At 37.9% G+C, this 20874-nt stretch overlaps 1 protein-coding gene across 1 annotated transcript; it reads right to left on the bottom strand.

The window, feature by feature from the left end:
* Window positions 1–940: 940 nt before the first annotated feature.
* On the bottom strand, window positions 941–19884 carry xkrx (XK related X-linked). Its single transcript, XM_044127906.1, has 3 exons — window positions 18903–19884; window positions 5594–5847; window positions 941–3994 (listed from the first exon to the last, which is right to left on the bottom strand). The coding sequence occupies exons 1-3, from the start codon at window positions 19250–19252 to the stop codon at window positions 3159–3161; spliced, it is 1440 nt and encodes a 479-aa protein (XP_043983841.1). The 5' UTR covers window positions 19253–19884; the 3' UTR covers window positions 941–3158.
* Window positions 19885–20874: the final 990 nt, after the last annotated feature.

A 20874-nucleotide genomic window follows, 5' to 3' on the forward strand; every position in this document is an offset into this window, starting at 1 on the left:
CGGTAGCCTCAACCGCCTGGAGTAACAGAAAGCAATGCAGAAGCGACTCAAACGTTTGACTGACTGACTGACTGACTGACTGACTGACTGACTGACTGACTGACTGACTGACTGACTAACTAACTAACTAACTAACTAACTAACTAACCCAAGAGAAAGACACTACATAAACAAAACTTGGGCATTACATTTTTAATGTGATGTTTTATATGGTGTCTGTTCAGCATTTTGGTCACTTTTGCAGTTTTGAAAGTGCTTATTAATATAGTGGGCTTGGCTAAATAGTCCTGCCACCATAAAATTTAAGTCGTGTGATTAAATATATAAGGCCAACATTCCTTTTTAAAAAATGAATTTAAGACATCTAAAGGATATAATTCTAGGCACATGAATTTAAGACTTTTTAAGGATGTGTGGACACCCTTAATAAAGAAACTGGCTTCCTTAAAGCCGGTGTGTTGCAGTATTGCAGCATTTAATGAAAAAGGAGCCCTGGCCAAATATAAAGTGCATAAACTGTACATTATATGTACATATTTTAAATAAGTTGCCATTTCTGTAGTAAAAATGCTCTTAAAATTTTGTTCACTTTTTCCTTCCAATTGACTTTCTGTAACTATGCTTAGAAATAGGTTTAAAAACAATCAACTTCTTTAGCATTTCTTGTATTTGCTTAATGTTTAAATCTATTTTATAGCCCTTGTTTGATGCTGTTTTAACTGATTTATTGTAGCACTTTGAGATGTCTATAAATGTAAAGTGCGTTTAAATAAAATTTATTAGTAGCAACAATCATTTATGTCTTTCTCTCCATGTGGAGATTTTCAGTATCCAACAGGATTGTATCGACTAACATTACATGTCTGTAATACCTTTTCAGAATAAAAAAAAATTATGCTGTTTTTATTACGTTAAATGCACCTGGAAGTAAGAAAAAAACTTATTTTTTCACTTTATTCAATGTTCAAGTAGTAGTAGGCAAGGCACCGAATGACAAACTAGACAACTTAAAAAATAAAAACATGCACAGTATCAAAGCATAATTACAAGCTCATTTAGTGTCCATCTCTTAATTTTACACAATAATTAGGTTAATTCTGGATAACATCTTTGCTTCAAAGGCCACACACAAATATTCACCATCCTCTAAGTTTCTCAGCAGAACATCGTGTCAAACATTTTGTGTTTTTTTTCTCCCCCCATTTAAAGGCAGTGAGCTGTGAAGAACAGACAGCAACAGAGAGAAAACCAGTCAAAGCTTTGTAACATTTTCTGTCATTCTGCGTTCAAGTCTGATCAGTGCAGAGGCAAAACGTGTGCAAACGGGGCAGCTTTGAAACCCTGAGAGGAGGTAAACTGAAACTGTCCTGGGTCAGTGTTTCGGCCACTTCACACACACACACACACACACACACACACATGCACAGACACACACACACACATGCACAGACACACACACACACCTGGCTCAGTGCTGCGCTTTCATCATCTGCTTTAGAGCATCGCCGCATATCTCCAAGTGCGACATTCTTTGGTGGCGTAATCATGATCCAGGAAAGTTCATACACTGCAAAAACACAAAATCTTACCAAATACGTTTGGTTCCTTTTTTACTGCAAATGTCTTATAACACCTGAAATAAAATAAAACTAAATTACAAGAAACTTTCTAGCAAGATTTAGTAGATTGTTTAAGATAATATTTTCTTAAATATTGATGAAAAGCAGATTATTTCACTGATAACATGATAAAGACGTCTAAGTGAAATAATCTGACAGCGGAACTAGCTTTTTATCATCAATATTAAGGAATTATTTACAAAAAAAAAAAATCTAATTTCTTGCTGAAAAGTTTTTTGTAAGTTAGTTTTGTCTTATTTCAAGAGATTTAAGATATTTGCACTAGAAGCTTAACCAAAAGTACTTGGTAAGATTTTCTGTTTTTGCAGTGTAGCCTCCAGTGAAAATACTTTAGTACATTTAAAATAAGATAAAGCTAAATTAGAAGTAACTTTTCAGCAATAGGAGCTTGGTTTAAGTAAATAAATTCTTAATATTGATGAAAAATATTATGAAATATGAAAGTCAAAAAAATTGGAAACAGTACTTTAAAAAAAAAATCAACGTTAAGGAATTACTGACTTAAATAAAAGTTGTTGGTTTAAGTAAACACAAATTTATGTCTTATATCGTAAGTAATGTATTTTTGGTACAGAAAAGTGTTTTTCTTTGACCAACCATGTTTTTATTTAATTTTGTGGGCTCAGAAATCTCCAGTGACTTTTTACTCTAAAACAAACTTTGTCTCAGTAAAAATGATCAACAAGTTTGGACAGGATTCACTTAAAACAAGTTCCTATGTGTTGCTGAAAAGTTACGTTTTGGTTAATTTTGTTATATTTCAAGTGTACTGCAGTATATGCACTAGAAAATAGACCAAATATGTTTGGTATGATTTTGGTTTTGCAAGACTGAACTTCAATATTGTTCAATTATTTCAAATTCTTTCATAATTCAATATCTTTAAAAAATGAAACATAATTCTGAATTGCCATTAGAAAACTTTATCTTATAGAGGTTGAGTTCTTAAATGTTAGTTTAGGAACTAACATTTAATGGTAGTTAAATGTAAGATGTTGTGTTTTTGCAGTGCAGTGGCAGAAACAAATCTTTTAGTTGCAGAGAAATTGTTTTAAGTGGAATATTTTGCCACTGGAACCAGCACCTTTTTCATCAATATTAAGGATTTATTTACATAAAACAAACTCCAGTATCTTGCTGGAATGTTATTTTCAGTTAGTTTTGTCTTATTTCAGGTGTACTAAGTTATTTGCATTAGAAACTTGACCAAAAATACTTGGTATGATTTTGTTTTAGCAGTGAACAAACCTGTTTACAAGAAGCGTGGCTGAATTTCAACAATAATTCAACATGTAAAAAAATGCAACATAATTTTGAATTGGCATCAGAAAACTATCAAATACCTTTAAGAAGTTGATCTTTAACCTTATATGTTAGTAAGGTTTGTCTTATTTCAAGTGTAGTAAGTTATTTTCACTAGAAATTGACCAAAAATACTTTATCTTTTTCCAGCTCCCGGTGATTTGCCTAAGCGTCTCGTTTTTCCCGGCATTCCTCCTGTTTTTGGTGCGTTTCCTGTCAGGCTAAAGATTCCCGCTCGCCCAGCGGCCCGGCGCCATCTGGAGGAAAGCAGTTCTGAGGGTCCATCAGCTCCAGCAGCTCCGGCGGCTCCTCCTTAAGCATGGTGGCAGCGGTGGAGTAGGAAGGCGGCATGCTGCCCCGCCGGCTCGCCGCCCGGCGCCGGCAGCACACGCAGTGCAGGCAGTCGTGGACGTTGAACTTGAAGAGGCTCCTGCACGGGTGGCAGAACTGGTAGAAGAGCAGCATGAAGAGAACGGCCAGGCTGTAGCCGATCAGCAGCTGCACCACCATCAGCGGCGCGCACACGTACTCGTAGAAGTCCGACTTGAAGAAGTACCAGAGCGTGATGAGGACGAAGTTCTCCAGGAAGCGGCCGGAGTAGTAGAGCGCCAGGCGGCGCCAGCTCTGCTTCCGGTTGATGAGCTCCTGGTCTGCCAGGTCGAGCTCCACGGCCGACCAGCAGAACACGTTGATGCAGGCGTACAGCAGCGTGAACATGCACAGCACCACGACGGTGCCCAGCTTGGACAGGTTATTCTCCACGCCCTCGGCCAGCGAGCCTTTCCGCGCCCAGAACTCCACCCACGGCAGGAAGAAGAAGAAGAGCAGGTTGAGCGCGCCCACCAGGATGACCCAGTGGGTCAGAGCGGTGCTGAACAGGACCAGGGTCGTGACCCGGGTGGTGATCTCCAGGGCCCGCCACACCACCATGCACAAGTAGGCGGTGGAGCGCAGCCGCACCTTGATGGAGTCGTAGGTGATCTGGATGGTGAGGACGCTGCAGACCAGAGCGCCGTAGGTGATGGAGATGAGGGTGATGATCATCAACGCCACTGCAGAGAGGAGAGAGAGCTTAACGCAACCGGAGAGGGATAACCTGGAGTATCACACACACACACACACACACACCTTCACACACGCACGCACACACACACACACACACACATACGTACACACGTTTCTGATGGGAAATTACAGATAATTTTTATTATCGGATTATAGCAAATATGAAGCTAAATATGTAAAACAGAAGAGATGAATGAATGAATGGATGGATGGATGGATGGATGGATGCAGTAAAGAAAGAAGGACAAATGGAAGAGAGGAAAGACAGACACTGGTTAATAGCCTGGAAACAGAAACTTTTTCCCAAAGCGTTCCAGTTTTCCAGACGTTTAAACATTCCTGAACCAGGTGAGGTTTTCCAGGTGAGGTTTTCCAGCCTCACTTCCAGCAGAAACACTGAGATCAAATGTCTTTTGGTTGAAATTGACTCGTTTTTCCCTGACTTTCCACTGGAGCAGCATCCAGCTCCGTCTGAACTGGTTCAGATCTTATCAGAAGCTGGTTGACCTCAATCAGTCTCATATAAACACAGGTGTGTCCAGTTCCCAGCAGGGTATTAGTCACCAAGGAGCACCAAGTACAGGAAGCCAACCACCTGACCTCATCCTGTTCTGACTGTAGGGTTTAAATGTGTTTATTGGTGTGAATGTTGGGTTGGTTCCAACTACCCATCCAACCCTCCTGTATGCATTCACACTGATGATGACTGAATCAAAACATTCTCATGCGTTTCATGACTACTGATCGATGTTAACTCCTGCTCTGGTGCCACCTGCAGGCCAAAGCGAGGCCTCTCCCAAAAGGCTGAGCTCACTCTCAGTTTCAGGCAACAAAGTTTATATTTACAAACTGTGATTGAATCAAAACATTTACTAATATCAGCATCAGTCTTACAGCCAAATGTAAATCAAACCAGACATAAACTTACAGGGTTTCTGCAAGTTTTCCCAGCACAAATTTAAAACTTTTTAAGAACTTTTTGTATAACCATGTGGTCACAAACAGACACTTTTACCACACATCTGGCTAAAAATGGCTTAAAAAAACTGTTTTCCGACTTCGGATTCTGTAACATACCTTCGAAGGCTTGTTTTTCATGCAGTTGTAAAACTTCCTTCTGAATGGCGAAAATTACGGCGCTTATTCTAGTAACTGAACGCCACTTTGAATGAAAAGCAGTCTTTAATCATTTTCGTCATTGACAAGATAGTCTTACAACTGCATAAAATTCAATGTACTTTTGCAGTATTTTGGTGTCTTAAGTCATAAACTGGCGTTTTTTGTGTGACGTTTTAGCCAGAAAGTTTAGTAAAAGTGGCGTTTTATGGCCCATATGGCCTTCCAAACAGTGGAAGTGTTTTACGTAACAGTAAAGTCCCGCGAGAAAAACGAAAACTACGTACAATATGAGATTAAAGTTAAGATTTCTGATTAACGTATTTAATATCAACTTATTATTCTTAAATAAACATATAAAAATACAAATCAGAGACTCAAAAATGCCCCAAAATCCACATTTAAGACTCAAAATGTAACTTCTGCAAAAGAGAAATCGCTTAGGAAGGACATAAACCAGCATTTCTTACGTCTGTCAGACAGCATGTACTTCTCCTGGATGGTGGCGTACAGCTGCAGCGTCAGCTGAGGCGTGGAGCCCAGGAAGGCCTGGATGACGGCGGTGCGTTTGAAGGCGTTCCGGTGCGTGGCCAGCGTCCGCTCCGCTTGCCCGATTTCCAGCTCGATCTCTTGGCCCTTCTCCAGGTTGGTTTTCCTGGAGAGGGTGACGTAAGGCTCCTCGTTTTGGTCTGCCTTGAAGTAGACCACCAGCGCCTCGAAGCACCTGAAGAATGAGAAGCATCGGGAGGTCACAGTGTAGTACCGCTTGAGCACCAGCAGGGGGCAACATCATGTCAAAAGTTACAGGACGGTTTCTAAAGCCAAACTCGAGATGACGTCATGAAGATCTAAAAAAATAAAAAGCTCAATGTCTTTAAGGTATGTGATAAAAATGAAGTTAGCCAATTCAAAGCTGTTGAATTTTTAAGAAGTTGAATTATTAGAGAATTAGGAATAATTGATATTTGATTTTTTTGTTAAGTTTTTTCATAGCAAAAAAAAAAAAATCTCACCACGTATATTTGGTTTAGTTTCTAATGCAAATATCTTAGTAAGGTAGAAATAAGACAAAAGAAGTAACTTTCCAGGAATCTACAGGAGCTCGTTTTAAGTAAATAATTTCTTGATATCAGTGAAAAAGTGCTGAATAAGATATTTTCCCCACACTAAAAGCAGAATAAGCCTCAGTGAAATGTGTACTTAAAAAGAACAAAATCTATATTATGCAATTATTTATGTAAAACAAGCTGCTAAAGCTTGCTGAAAATTAGTACACTTCTCTTATTTGGTAAACACCAGCTTGCTCTTTAGCTGTTCCAGTAGATCAGCTCACAGTTCTGCTTTTTATTTCAACTATTTTTACTCAACTTCTGCTAATTTATTGTTTTTAGCTAAGGGTTATTCTAACCAAAATGAAACGTTGTTTCCTCCAGTATTTTATTTGTCTTTTATGGGAATCAGTTTGTTGTCAGCTGACAGTCTTCCTATTAAGTTACTAAAGTTCAGCAAGATTTCTTTTGTTGACTTAAATTTTTTAGCCTTTTTTCTGAAAATCCAATTTCTCTAGTAAAAATTAGACTTTAAAAACATAAAAACAACTTTTAATATGGAGTTAAAGATCTACTTTAAAAAATAATCACTACTGTGATATAATTTGTCAGAAATTTAACAACAAATTTCAATAACGCCTAAAACAAAAGCCAACCTTTAAGTTACACAGCTCAATACGTCTTTAAGTCACTAGGAATAAAAAATACTCACTGCATCGAAACAATGAAAACAAATCATCTTAAATAAATAAATAAATAACCTTCAAATTAAATGATTAAATGAAATATCTAAATCTAAAAGAAAATTCTCACTAAATTTTCTGGCATTTAGCAAATATTAAAAAAAATAGGTAATTCTAGTTAATCTAAAATAATAAAAGTTTAGTCTGATTTAACTACAAGCAGAGAGAAAACTGTAAAATATCTGCTTTCAACTGTAATTGTTGTCCAAATATTGCTTTTAATCAAAAGTTAAATTGCCCTTTATTATAAAACTGTCCAGTTTTAAGAATTTTATATCAAATAAAGCACTTTCCAAACTTTGAAATCAAGACATTTTCAATTATTTTAAGAACCCATATGTTACTCATAAACGGTGGCTACAGATTTTTCCGTACAGGAAATGAAGTTAAACATTTGTCATAACAAAGAGGCGTTTCATTGTAAAGCTTGGCCAAACCAAACTTTTCCAGTGAACGGTCCAGCAGAGGGCAGCCGGAGGACAAACTGAGAACGTCTGGGTGTGGCTGCCTTAACGTTTGCAAGGTAAATGCTCCCTGTTTGGTCTCTGGGGTGGGTGTCGCTCATAACGACAGAAAAACAGGTTTTACACAAATATGTGCTCCTGTGCAAGAGGAGAAAAACAGATTTAAAAAAAAAAGAAAAATGCAATAACCCTCATATCGAGTCAGAAGCAAGTTTTCAGCCTGAACCATTAAAACAACATAAATCAGAAAGAAAAAGTGAGTTAAATAAACTTCAACTTAAACGACTGGGAGTTGAGTTTTCAGCTCATGACCTCAGCCCCTCTGCAGATCCTCCCTGCAGCACTAAATCTCACATCGCTGTGCAGGAATGCACCGCCAGACACTGTTGCTTCAGCAAGGATCTTTACACAGTTTACAGTCGCTCAGAACCAAAACTAAACCGGCTGCAAGCAGAAATATGGACCAAACTAAACCGGCTGCAAGCAGGAAGATCAATCAAGAGTTTTACAGAATCAACAACCAACAAAGGACAAAAAACAAGCTGGGGAGACCAATTTCTCAAAACTATTTATGAACTATGAACGAAAGATGCAAAAATAGGAAAAAAGAGAACAAGATAGAAAAAATTTGTGAAAGAGCAAAAAGATGTCAGAAAGACTGAAAGAAAGAACTAGGGAGTAAAAAGAGCAAAAGAAAGAGTGAAAAAAAGAAAGACAAAAAGAGCAAAAGAAAGACAGAACGAGAAAAAGAAAGACTGGGAGCCAAAGAAAGAGAAACAGAAAGAGAGCCAAAGAAAAAGAGAATGAGAGAAAAAGAAAGAGAGTGAAAATAAGATAAAGACAAAGAGCAAAGGAAAGAAAGAAGGAAAAAAAACAGAGACGAGAGGAAGAATGAAAGGAATGCAAGAAAAGAAAAGATGGTACCGAGAAAGAAAGAAGTAAGAAAGGAATGAAGGAAGGAAAAGAGGAATAAAGAAATGAACGAAGGGCGCGAGGAAGGCAGGAAGAAAGAAAGGAAAGACGACATGTGGAATTATAAATATTTTCCTTCCTTATTTGGTTTTCCAGAATTTTCTACTGGACCAAAACCAGAAATCCAGCAGGCCGTCCATTTTTAGATTCTGTGAGCAGAAACCTGCAGCGCAGGCAACGCAGCGCAGGCAACGCAGCGCAGGCAACGCAGCGCAGCGAAAGCAACGCAGCGAAGGCAACACAGCAAAGGCAACGCAACGCAGCAAAGGCAACGCAACGCAGCAAAGGCAACGCAGCAAAGGCAACGCAACGCAGCGAAGGCAACGCCACGCAGCGAAGGCAACACAGCAAAGGCAACGCAATGCAGCAACGCAACGCAGCAACGCAACGCAGCAAAGGCAACGCAACGCAGCAAAGGCAACGCAACGCAGCAAAGGCAACGCAGCGAAGGCAACGCAACGCAGCGAAGGCAACGCCACGACAGACGAGTGGATTAGTCAGAATACATGTGCTGATTTTAAAAGCGCTGCTAAATCGATTTATAAACAGAAACGTGGGCCGCTGCTCTTCATTTGCAACTTTTCACATGCAGTCTGTTCCCATCTGTGACTGAAACAGACCAAAGAAGAAGAAGAAGCTCAAACACAACAAATGTCCTCCAATGTTAAAGGAAACAGAAGTTTTATTTCAGCAGCTCTAAACTGCAAAAACACTAAACATTACCAAGGATTTCAGTCTATGTTTAGTGTAAATATCTCAGTGCATCTGAAATAAGACAAAACTAACTTACATGTAACTTTTCAGCAAAATATAGAATATTGTTACAAGTAAATAATTACTTAATATTATTTTAAAAAGTTCTGGAAATAAGTGAAGTAGATTGGAACAAGACAAGGGAGTTTAGAACAGAATATTAAGGACGAGTTAAGAAAATAAAATAATAAAATTAGAATAATAAAGTCACATAATGGGAAAAAATAAATAATTAATGTGAGAACAGTCATAAAATTTTTACTTTATTCTCAAAATCTAACTTTATTCTCATATTACGGCTATTTTATTTTCGTACAACTTTATTCTTGAAGTTTTGCTATTGGGATGTTATTCTGACTTTATTCTGATATTATGGTTTTATCCTGGTATTAGTTTTAATTTTTTAATTCTGGCAATATGACTTTATTCTCCTATGAGTTTATTCTCAAAATATTATGACTTTATTCTCGTGACACTATGTTATTTATGTAATTTAATTTTTTTTAATTTATTATAGTATGGCCTTAAAGCTCAGGTTGTAGATTTGAACTTCTAATATGGAGAGACATTTCTTGTTCCAGCTACATTTTCTTCAATATTAAGGAATTAACTTAAGACAAGCTCCTAATTTTTTCTGTAAAGGTTCTTGTAAATTATATTTGTCTTATTTCTATTGTGCTAAGTGATTTTCAGTAGAAACAAGCTCCAAAAATACGTTTTGTGTTTTTGCAGCGCGATCATCCCGTTTCTGTTTCTCCTCAGATTTCGCAATCAGGCTCACTGACACAGATGACAAACTGTGCATGCTGAGACTAGCTTGAGCTCACTGTGTAATTATGTCTCTAGATGTAATTTACTCAAAAAAAAAAAAAGAAAAAAGGAACAAGTCAGAGCAGGATTTACCCACCCACAAGCTCCGATTTCAGATCAACAGCAACAATAAAGTCGTTTATTTAAATTCCCATTGGCTGCCATCTTGGTTCCCCCAAGGCTTATGCTGCCCAATGTATAGCTGTATCCAGTTACTATCTGTAAACATTATGAGCTGAAACTCCTTGTTTCATAGCAGATAAGGTGTGTTTGTCTGCACAGCCACAAGCAGTCAGGAGTTGCAACATCCCAGAGTCACACAGGAAGCCTCCCATCAGGGCCCCGACCGCAGCAGAGGCGATGTTAATCGAGCAGAAGGGGCAGATCGCAGCGCATCTTAACACGGGTTTTCCGAACTGAAAGTGCTAAAGCTGTGCTCAAACAGAGCAGAGCGACACAGACGGAAAGCTGCTTTGTGTTGGAGCGGTTTTAAAATCGCTGCCAAGGACAAAGCGCTCATGAAAAGAGGAAAGAGAAGAAGTGTGAACACCCAGCAGATGCACCTGCGCTGGATTTTAGACACACACATTCTTCCAGACTCATATTTTCATTAGACGTTCACTTATCAAGAATAAATCCTACAGAAATAATAAAGTGTGAATTTAAGAGTCAAGGACTTTAAAAATTTACAAAAATTAAAAATTGAAAGGACAGGATATGATTGTATAGTAGGTCGGATAGATGGATGATAAAATGGATGGATCAGTGGGTGGATGGATGAATGGATGAAAGATCAACCTTCAGCCTGATTTTATTCTGTTTGTATCAAGTTTTAATCTGATCAATAATCAATGTAAACACAAAGAGGTTAATTTCTGCTAATCTGGTGCAGGGTGAACAATTTGAATCCTGATAAATCCTCATCACTTGCAGCTCTAGATATTTTAATAATCAATAAACATTCAGCTGCCGCCGCCGCAGCCACGCATGCTAAACGCTGCAGATGCTGCAGCCACGCATGCTAAGCGCTGCAGATGCTGCAGCCACGCATGCTAAACGCTGCCGCCGCCGCAGCCACGCATGCTAAACGCTGCAGATGCTGCAGCCACGCATGCTAAACGCTACCGATGCTGCAGCCACGCATGCTAAACGCTGCAGATGCTGCAGCCACGCATGCTAAACGCTGCAGATGCTGCAGCCACGCATGCTAAACGCTGCAGATGCTGCAGCCACGCATGCTAAACGCTGCAGATGCTGCAGCCACGCATGCTAAACGCTACCGATGCTGCAGCCACGCATGCTAAACGCTGCAGATGCTGCAGCCACGCATGCTAAACGCTGCAGATGCTGCAGCCACGCATGCTAAACACCGCAGCCGTCAGGAGGTCCATGCAGCTTTATCTCCAAAGTGTTAATGAATGACTGTGAACTTTGGGCCGAACCGTCTCTGGCCTGACTCCAGTGGGAACCGTAAGCCTGCAGCCCACGTTTTCCCTCAAATGGATATCAATCAAAAATATAAGAGTCAGGAAATATTTCTGCTTGTTTTCACAAAGTCCAAACTCACATTTCTCCCTTTCAAAGCTCAGATCAGTAACAGAGCAAAGCAAAGCTCTTTAAAAATAAAAATGCATCTTACATTGAAGCGTAAATTCAGCTCGCAGGTTGAACTCTTTGCCTCGTAAAAACGATTACGCCCAACAGCACCGTAAATTCACTGTATCAAAGTTCAGAAAGTGGAGCAGATTTTCTTCCTATGTGAGTCATCCAGCTGCAGAAACAGGTTGCGCCACTTCGATTACATAACTGTCCTGTCATGAAGCAAAACATAAATGGTAAAAAAAAAACAAACTGTTTTGCATGCAAAAATACCAGATGCAATTTGATAAACGAGCAAACAAGAAAACGCTAACATGATCTAATCACTTCGATTTTGTTTTTAAAAGCTTTCAGTCCTGTGTATTCTGATACAGCTAAATAAACCTTGTGAAGTTTAATGAGAGAATCAGCCAAGACGTTTATGATCATTTTGGAGGAGCTCAGTTTGATTTGCTGCGTGTTGACAAAATGCAACGCTAGCAGATCGTTAAGTTCACACAACAGGTGAATGTGACCCAAATCATTTTATTTTGCCCATATACAATGAAATTAAAAAAAAATACCCCAATGTGTGAAAATTTCACAGTTTGTTAATAGTAAAGTTAATATCAGCCAATAGACAATTACTGAGTTGTTTTCTGTTTTAAATATCTGACCTGGACTTTCCTGTTTAAAAACACATAAAACAAGTAATGTTCATTTATGAAATTATTAATCATGAGTGGGATCATGCTAATTACATGATCCGGTGAAATGTCAAGCAGAACAATGAAAAAAGTGTGAATATATTCTAGAAAATACAGTACTTTTTTAGATTTTATGTGGAAAAAAAGATAAAGATGCAACATTCATTTCACACACATCACTGCATTATGCAGAATTTCAAACATTTTTAAAGTAAAACAAGTCAATCTTAGCTAGAAGCCACTGCTTTAGCTTCCATACCATCATCCTCTCTTTTCAAAAGGCCAAATTCTTTTGTAACCGAGGGACAGGTGTGGCAGCACAGCAACATGTGTGGGAGGGGCACCTCTGTGTTACTCTTTGCTCCATACAGGAGGACTTTTCGGACTTTAACCTGCAGCAGTGGTTTGACAGAAATCTTGATCTTGGTGACCAACTCACTCTAAATCATGACTCAGCATGAAAATCATGTGGACATTACCGTATCATAACATTACGCAAACACAACCTCAGACAAATGACAACCCGTGATCCACTCCAAACTGAAAAATAAAAACAGGAATACAATGTCAGGAAAAACCGCCCTTTACTACTGATACATACACAGAAATTCAGAGTGTAAGCAGCTGCCATGTTTCTGACATGAAAGCACCAAGTTAGCTGATCAGCAGCAAGTGTAAAGCCTGAAAAAGCAGAAGCTGTGGCAGTTTGCTGATCTGAAAGTTTCATGCAAGTGGGCATACAGAGAAAGCAACTAGATCTTATCGCAGAAGAGCGACTGTTTCTACATTTTTGGTTTGGTACAGTTTAAAAAGGTTACTTTCAAAACATCTGGATGCCACGAGAAAGAAATTCCCCAGGTATGAAATTATTAGTAACAGTGGAGGATGTTCCCAAAAGTGGATGAACCGGAAAGTTTCATCCAAAGTCAGAGCGCACGCAGCTCATACAACAAAACAAAAAACAACAGATCTTACCAAGTACTTCTCTAGCTTCTAGAGCAAACATCTTACTGCAACTAAAATAAAACAAAACTAATTTACAAGAAACCTTTCAGCAAACTACAGGAGCTTGTTTTAAGTAAATAATTCCCTAGTATTTATGGAAATGTAATATTTCCACTGGCAGATCATGATAACAAGAGAAGAATGTCTTGTTTGTCTTATTTCGAGTGTACTAACATCTTTGCACTAAAAACTAGGCTAAAATACTTGGTATTATTTTCTGCTTTTGAAGTCGTTTCAAGTGAAAGTATTTTAGTACACTTGAAATAAGACAAAACTAAGTTAGCAACATGTAATTTTATTTTTTAAGTCAGCAATTCCTTAATATTGAATTTAAAAAGTACCAGATCCACCAGCATTTTATTCCACTTGTAACAAAGACATTTTTCTACACATTAATGGCAACATCTTGACTCTTAACTTCTTAACCAATATCAATGAATAGTTACTTTAAAACAACCTCCAATAGTTAGATTTGTCTTATTTCAAGTGTGCTAAGATAATTGCACTAGAAACTAAAAGTGTAGAAGATGCAAAACAATCCACTTGTCACTGCTAGATGTTAAAGTTCAAGGAAGTACAACAAGGAAAAGGGATTAATTTGACAGATTGCAAAGAGGAAGAAATGGTATTACAAAACGGGTTTGGACTGCAAAATGTAATCTGAACAAACAATTAAATTTTAAGATGTTTGATCAGAAAGACTTTCAGTCCGTCTATGTCACAAAATCCAAACAAAATACATCGATGTTTGTAACTGTAACGTCACAAAATGTGAAAAATGTGAAGCTTTTCATGTCATGACAGGCAGCAATAGAATGAAATACGAGGCCATGTGTCAAACAGCTGAGACTTCACTGGAACCGGATCAAAACCAGCAAACAGAAAACAGACCGAAGAGAAGAAACGTTTTCCCGTTTTCAGCCACAATTCAGATCTAAAGCTCACAGGAACCAAAACTGTGAGCATAAAAGTCTCGAAAGACAATATGTTTAATATAAAACATCCTTATATAAACTAAAAATGAGCGAACAATGAAATGCTTACAGTGAAAAAATTATTTATTTATGCCAACAGCTAACGATTACTTCAGTAATCGAGTATTCTATAAATTATTCTGATGATTAATCGGACCAAAACATTGACACATTCACCAGGTTTATTATTTAGACAATTAGGCCTTTGTATACAATATTAGAAATGCATTAGATCCAAATAAACAAATACATTTCCTAATTAAATAGGGAAAAATAAACATGTTATTGACTGAAATGCAGTACGATTAACCACTGGTGGAAAATCTTTTACATCAACATGTGAAAAGCTGTTGATGGCTTTTCTGCTTCATTTAACAACACATTCATTTTATTGTCCAATTAAGGCAGGCAACAATTTTTTACAGAATTTGAACCAACCAAAACTTTGCCACTTGAGGAGTTCCAGGTGGAAAATATTTACAAAGAAGGTTTTTCATCTTAAATTCAAAACATTCCTATTTGTTGAATCGTTTTGGCCTAATTACTGCTCTGAGTGAGTTGTTCTTTCAGCAAATGGCCTGTTTTAGAGTTTTTATCCTCCACTTTACCAAATCTGTTGACGATTATTAGGCTTGTCATAATAACAAATTCTGCTGGTCGATAAATTATCCCAGAAGTTATTGTGATAAACAATTATAATGTTGTTTTGAGACCAATGCCAAGTAATGGAATAGTAATGGCATAATAATGTAACTGGATCATCTCAAAGATCAATAAACTTTCTAACTAATATTTAAGTCCGTTACTGGAAAATAGTTTAAATATTTAAAACAAATACAAAAAACAGAAACAACAAACAAAATGGACACTGAAGTCTGTGTAAACAAAATTATCCTTAAAAAAGTTTAGATGAATGAAGACTGACAGAAAGACATCATGCAATTGGAAATTATTGATCTGATTTTAATTGATCATGCAGTTAATTGATTTATTGCTTACTGTAACAAGCTTAACAATCATTTCAATAATTGATTAATCACGATTAATCATTTTGGCCTTATGTTTATTACTCCAGAGAACGTTGTTCAATAAAACCTTAAATCGTGTAACATTAGTACCGACATACAGCTAACCCGATCCAGACAGCTGTCTACATCAGGGGTGTCCAAAGTGTGGCTCGGGGGCCATTTGAGGCCCTTTTGTTTGGTCACTCACCTCCACAAGCACAAACAGATGAAAATAAATGTGTTGTTCTTATTTATCAGCCGATACCGATGTTGGAGCCAATATATTTTTCATCTCTAGTTTATTTAGAATATTACTGAAGAAATAAAAGAAATAAATGTCTCAAGAAATGCATCTTTATAGTTCTAATATTGAGCCTTTGAATTCTCTCAACGTGACAGTTTAGGCCCTAATTCCCAAACGTTTGGGCACCTCTGGACAGAAATATGTGGGTTGTACACATGAAGGACAGCTTACTGGGACAGAGGAGCTATGTAGGTCAAAAAAGAGGCTGCACAGCCTTTAATTCAGACCATTATGAGCTATTAACCCCATAATTTTGTTAATTCAGGATTCTTGGTGTTGTTGTAGGTTTGTTTTCAGAGCTGCTACAGCCCATCTGGTTTGTTATCTGCTGCAGGAACAATGGCTCAGAGGAAGTTATTATGATGATGGATCATTAAAAAACAAAACTTCAGCAGCATCCTGTCAGGTCTTTAAGATGACCCTGCCGCGCCGTAATGTTCTCTACATCCACTCGTCTCCCATTAACCTCCATGATACGCTAATGGAAAGTGGAAGCTGTCCAGTGAGGACAACAGGACGCTCCCTCAAACTCTCAATTTATTGTAGGAAATGTAGCAATGCTACTAAAATTACTAGCAGCAGTATAAGTAGTCTGGAAATTTAAAAGCATGAGCTACATTTTGACTCATTAAACCAATTTTTAAAGGTGATCTATTGTGCTTCCTAGAACAGAGCAGTACAAATCATGTTATTTACATTTTTTTCACAAATTTATTCTTAGATAATGAGATTTTACTCTGCTCAGTTCTGTTTTTAGGGCCTCTTGCCACTTTAAATCAAGATAAGCAGCTGCTGGCCACACCACAAACTCAACATTTACACTCACACGAGAAAATGGCTGCAAACAGATGCACAGTTATACAACCGTACATCTTTGAGAAGCATAATTAGAGCCTCCTGCACAACCAACAAAAATGCAGAAAGGGATTTCTTAATTTTAAGTCAACAACAAAACTCTTGGCTTTTCCAACAGCCATTGTACAGCGCATACAGAGGTCAAACCAGCAGACCAAACATGTTGAAGCTCTGCTTGGGTCAGAGGCTTGGGTCAGAGGCTTCTTCAGATACGTTGCAAGCTTGACTGCTACTGGAGATCACAGTATCACAATCCACAACAACTCTTAAAGATACATGAATGGGTTATGACAATAAATTTATCTTTGAGAGAAAAAGTATTTTTAAGTGAACTGAATTTAGACCTGAGCTTTGACTAGGCCTTTTAACACATTTATAAATATGCTTTAATATGGCACATTTTTCCACACATTTGCTGTATCCTCTACACCAGGGGTCTCAAACTCCAGGCCTCAAGGGTCGCTGTCCTGCAGTTTTTAGATGTGCCACAAGTACAAAACGCTGGAATAAAATGGCTTTATTACCTCCTCCTTGTGTAGATCAGTTCTCCAGAGTCTTGTTAATGACCTAATTATTCTGTTCAGGTGGTGCAGCAGAGGCACATCTAAAAGTTGCAGAACTGCGGCCCTCGAGGACTGGAGTTTGAGACCCTTGCTCTACACCATCTACGGCAAACTGAAGATATTACTTTCTATGGGTTTTTTATTGACATTTTCTTGGAGTGAATGACAAAAATTTGTCTCGTCAGCAAATTCAAGCTATGGCTTTCATTATTTTTCACTTAATATTTAGGCACTAATCTGTGCTTTTCTGTCGCCTACATCTAATTTAAAAAAAAGAAATAAAAGCACATTGAGATTTGTGCAATGTGTTGAAATGCAAATACTTTTACCAGATGCTTTACATGGATCCTGGCAAATACTTTTAGAGTTTCTTTGCAAATAATTTTTGGAAACATCCAATCATAATGAAAACTTCAAATCAATAAAACAAAGCGAGGCCAATCAGTGTAAAAGTCCCCAGCTGCTCATCTAATCAGGAAACCAGCACAGATTTGGTTTGAGGTTAAACCATCCAGTGAACACGTCATTCCTGTTTTCTGTTTATTTGATTCATAATGTGGTTATTATGATCTGTGGTTATTATGATCTGTTCACAAATTATTTGTAATCTTTTTCTGGTTGTTTTGAAAAAAAAAAACATTTAACATTTTTAATCATTTATGAAACAATTAATTGTTTTATAAAACGACTAATTGAGTTAATCATAATGAATTGATTGAAATAATCAACAAATTTAGTAGTTGATTAATTGTTAACTGGAGAATACAGACACAAAAAGGTCCTTTGATTATATGTTCAGCTGCATACTTAAATATATTTCTACCATTCCATAAAAGGGCTTGTGACAATTTTTTTTATCTGATTAATTGATTAATCATCAGAATAGTCGATTACTAAAATAACTGTTAGTTGCAGCCCTACTCTCTATTATTTTATATTTGTTTTATTTTGGTTATATTTCAAATTTCCTGAGCTGTAGGAAGTTTGAAATATCATATAGTGACATAGACATAAGATAAGTGACTCTTTGGGTGACTAAGTACATTTGTTGTTCAAAAAGTAAAAAAAATAAACAATTAACCAGCAGGTTCATGTTCAAAGTTTGAATATTAATTATTATTTGTTTATTTGTATCTTAATACAATTCTAATCTTGTATACAAAGGCTTAAGGGTTGAAGGAAAAATTTGCAGAATGTGCCCGTTTTTCTTAAATCCAATTAATTGATTAGTTGTCAGGAAAGTTGTTGGTTGCAGTCCCACATTCATATACATTGTACACACACTTTAAGGGGCTTTGGAAGAGTAAATTCCTGTTATTTTAAAGTCTGGTTTGGCTGTTTTATGTTTCAATGTTGTTCCTCAAACTTTCTGAAATCAGATTAGTGACTCTCTGGGGGACTAATGCAAGTTTGTTGTTCGAAAAGTAAAAAAAACCCCAGGATAACCAGCAGATACATGTTCAATGTTTGCATTATTCTAGAATTACGCCGTTCAGAGTGGGAGCACATTGGAGTATATCTATACTTTCATTGAGATTTTTTTTTCTTTTTCAAAATTTTATTCCTGCCTTTCTGGGGGAAATATTACTTTTGTTGGAAACCGTTCCTTCTTATTTTAGATTCTGTGTAGTTGGACAGAATTTTGTCAACATTTTTCATATTTTGCTGTTTTGGTATGAAGTGTAACCATAGAAACAGGGTGGTTTACAACAGGAAGCAGCTGATTGACATCGGAAAAGCTGAAATACTTTGAGAATCAATGCAGTATTTTTGAATTTGATTTTTTTATGCTCATTTGTTTACTTGATTCAGTGATTCAAATCTGCAGAATAAACCAATTTTTCATCAGATCAATAGATTATTGTCAGAATAAATTAGTAACAGATTAGTGGGTCTGGGCGACTAATGCAAGTTTGTTATTGTAAAAGTTTAAAACCCAGAACAACCAGCAGATGCATCATGTTCAGTGTTTTGATGAACCGCCCTGTTTCCCACCTGATGACTGGTCCAAGCTGCAGCAGGTGCAGGAACAGAACCAGCGGCCGGTCCCGACCCAGGTCTCTGTGGATGAAGGTCAGGGTCAGCTGGATGAGCACAGCGGGAACCAGCATGAAGACGATGGTGAAGCTCATCCAGATCACATCGTTGGACTTGTGGTAACTTTTGCAGAGGATGCAGGCGGTGATGAACTCTGCGCAGTAGAGCATGGTTGTCCACACCACGCTGAGTGGGGGGTTCAGCCGGCGGGGGTCGGTCTCCACTATGACCCTGTTCTCCTCCCGGGAGGAGCACCGCTCTATGTCCGTGATCTCGCTGCCCTGCTCCTCCATGGCCACCTCACACATGTCGGTATCAGTAGGTTTGCAGCAATAAATCACAGATAGATTGAACTCCGCTGCAAAGACATCACTTTTTGCGGGATATCCCTTTAATGCGCCGTCGCTCCCAACTTTCCACCAAGTCGATCATGACAGGTGTCTCATTGTTTTCCGCTCCACGGTTCGGCTGACTCAAAAACAGTCCGCCCCCAGCAGGGTTTGATTTACCGTCGAAGAAAGCAGGGAAAACGCCTCTTCTCCCGGATCAGATCTCTCTCCGCATGGGCAGCGTCCAGCTGTTAAAGAAAGTTCAGCCCACGACGCGTACAGTCGAGCTAGAGCCACAGAAACTTCCACGCCGGTGACAGCGACCAACAGACACACAGAGAGAGCCCCAGCCCACCGGGTTGTGGGAGTTTCTCACACCGCATTGTTGCTGCTCAGCTGGGCTCCGTGTTTTTACTGTTAATTCATCTGCTGAGTCAAGTCAACCGTAATGGCGGAGGCAGAGCGAAAATACAACCTCCTTTCAAAATAAAACAGAAATTAACCCAGATTTATTTAAATTAACAAGACATGTAACTAATCTAATAAAAACTAGTGAATTACAACGGACATAAAATATTTTATAAAATTAAGCCGTTTACAACCTGACGCTGGGTCAGCATAATTTAAGACCTGCGTAACACATCCTTAGTTTCGAGAGTGCCGTTCATGGTGTTTGCCAAGTGCTACCGCCATTTTTTGTGCCTCATTTTATGAGGCAAATTTATTTCTTTATTTTAATGTTTATTTGATAGGGACAGATACAAAAACATAGATCAAAAACTCAGTTAACTCGCAACATCAGTTTCTAGTTGATTAAAGATCAACTGTTCGTGTTGATTCTTGATTCGTGTTCAGACGTTAGACGTCTGAACATAAATTTCTCCTTCCAGATTATGTTTCTCTGATAGGTCGACCATTCTTTCATTGTTTATACCCGTCCAAACGCAAAAGCTTTGCACTTTATTTAAACAGAAAACTCCTCCCTCAGCGACTATCATCACTTTGACCCAAGTTGTTCTCCGGCGAACTGTTAAGGAGCGGACACTTTGTGTTTTAAAGGTTTGAAGAGTAATATAAACTTCTACTAAACCTGATCTGAACATTTTTAATTGAGCTGTAAATGTTTCTTGTTTCTTACTGGGCCTTTAAAAAAAAACAAAAATTAGTAATATTTTTAAAGCCTAACGCTGGTGAATGCATGTAGATCCCGTTTCCGGTTTGAATTGATGGGCTATCCGCTCGTTTTGAGTTTCATTTTAAACAGATGACGTGTTGGTTCTAATGAAATCTGGTCTGAAATCAGACCTGTTCCTGTGAATGTTGGAAAACTGTTTCGTAAGCTGTGTGAAACGAGGCCTCCAGAGAGTAGAGCTACTTGAACTATTCACATTAAACACGATTTTTAATTAGTCTAGCACCATCTCGTGGTCGAAATAAATCAGAAAGTGTAAATGACAAGCCAAATTTAACAAAACTGTTATGGAAATACGTTCTTCCATTTGGAAACGGATTAATTTTTTAACCACTTGACACATTTTAACAATCTATTTGCTAGTGGAGAGCAAATCTTTCAAACTGAATTATTTTACCACCATCCAACA

This window comes from Gambusia affinis, linkage group LG09 (assembly GCF_019740435.1).
Source record: "Gambusia affinis linkage group LG09, SWU_Gaff_1.0, whole genome shotgun sequence".
NCBI classification, from domain to species: Eukaryota; Metazoa; Chordata; class Actinopteri; order Cyprinodontiformes; family Poeciliidae; genus Gambusia; species Gambusia affinis.

What these genes read in the sequence shown, in the direction of transcription:
- xkrx (XM_044127906.1), bottom strand. Translation starts at nt 19,252, where the DNA reads ATGTGTGAGGTGGCCATGGAGGAGCAGGGCAGCGAGATCACGGACATA. An exon ending in CAGCTTGGACCAGTCATCAG is followed by an intron (nt 5,848 to 18,902) that starts GTGGGAAACAGG and finishes CTCATTCTTCAG; the next exon opens with GTGCTTCGAGGCGCTGGTGG. An exon ending in GTACATGCTGTCTGACAGAC is followed by an intron (nt 3,995 to 5,593) that starts GTAAGAAATGCT and finishes TCCTCTCTGCAG; the next exon opens with TGGCGTTGATGATCATCACC.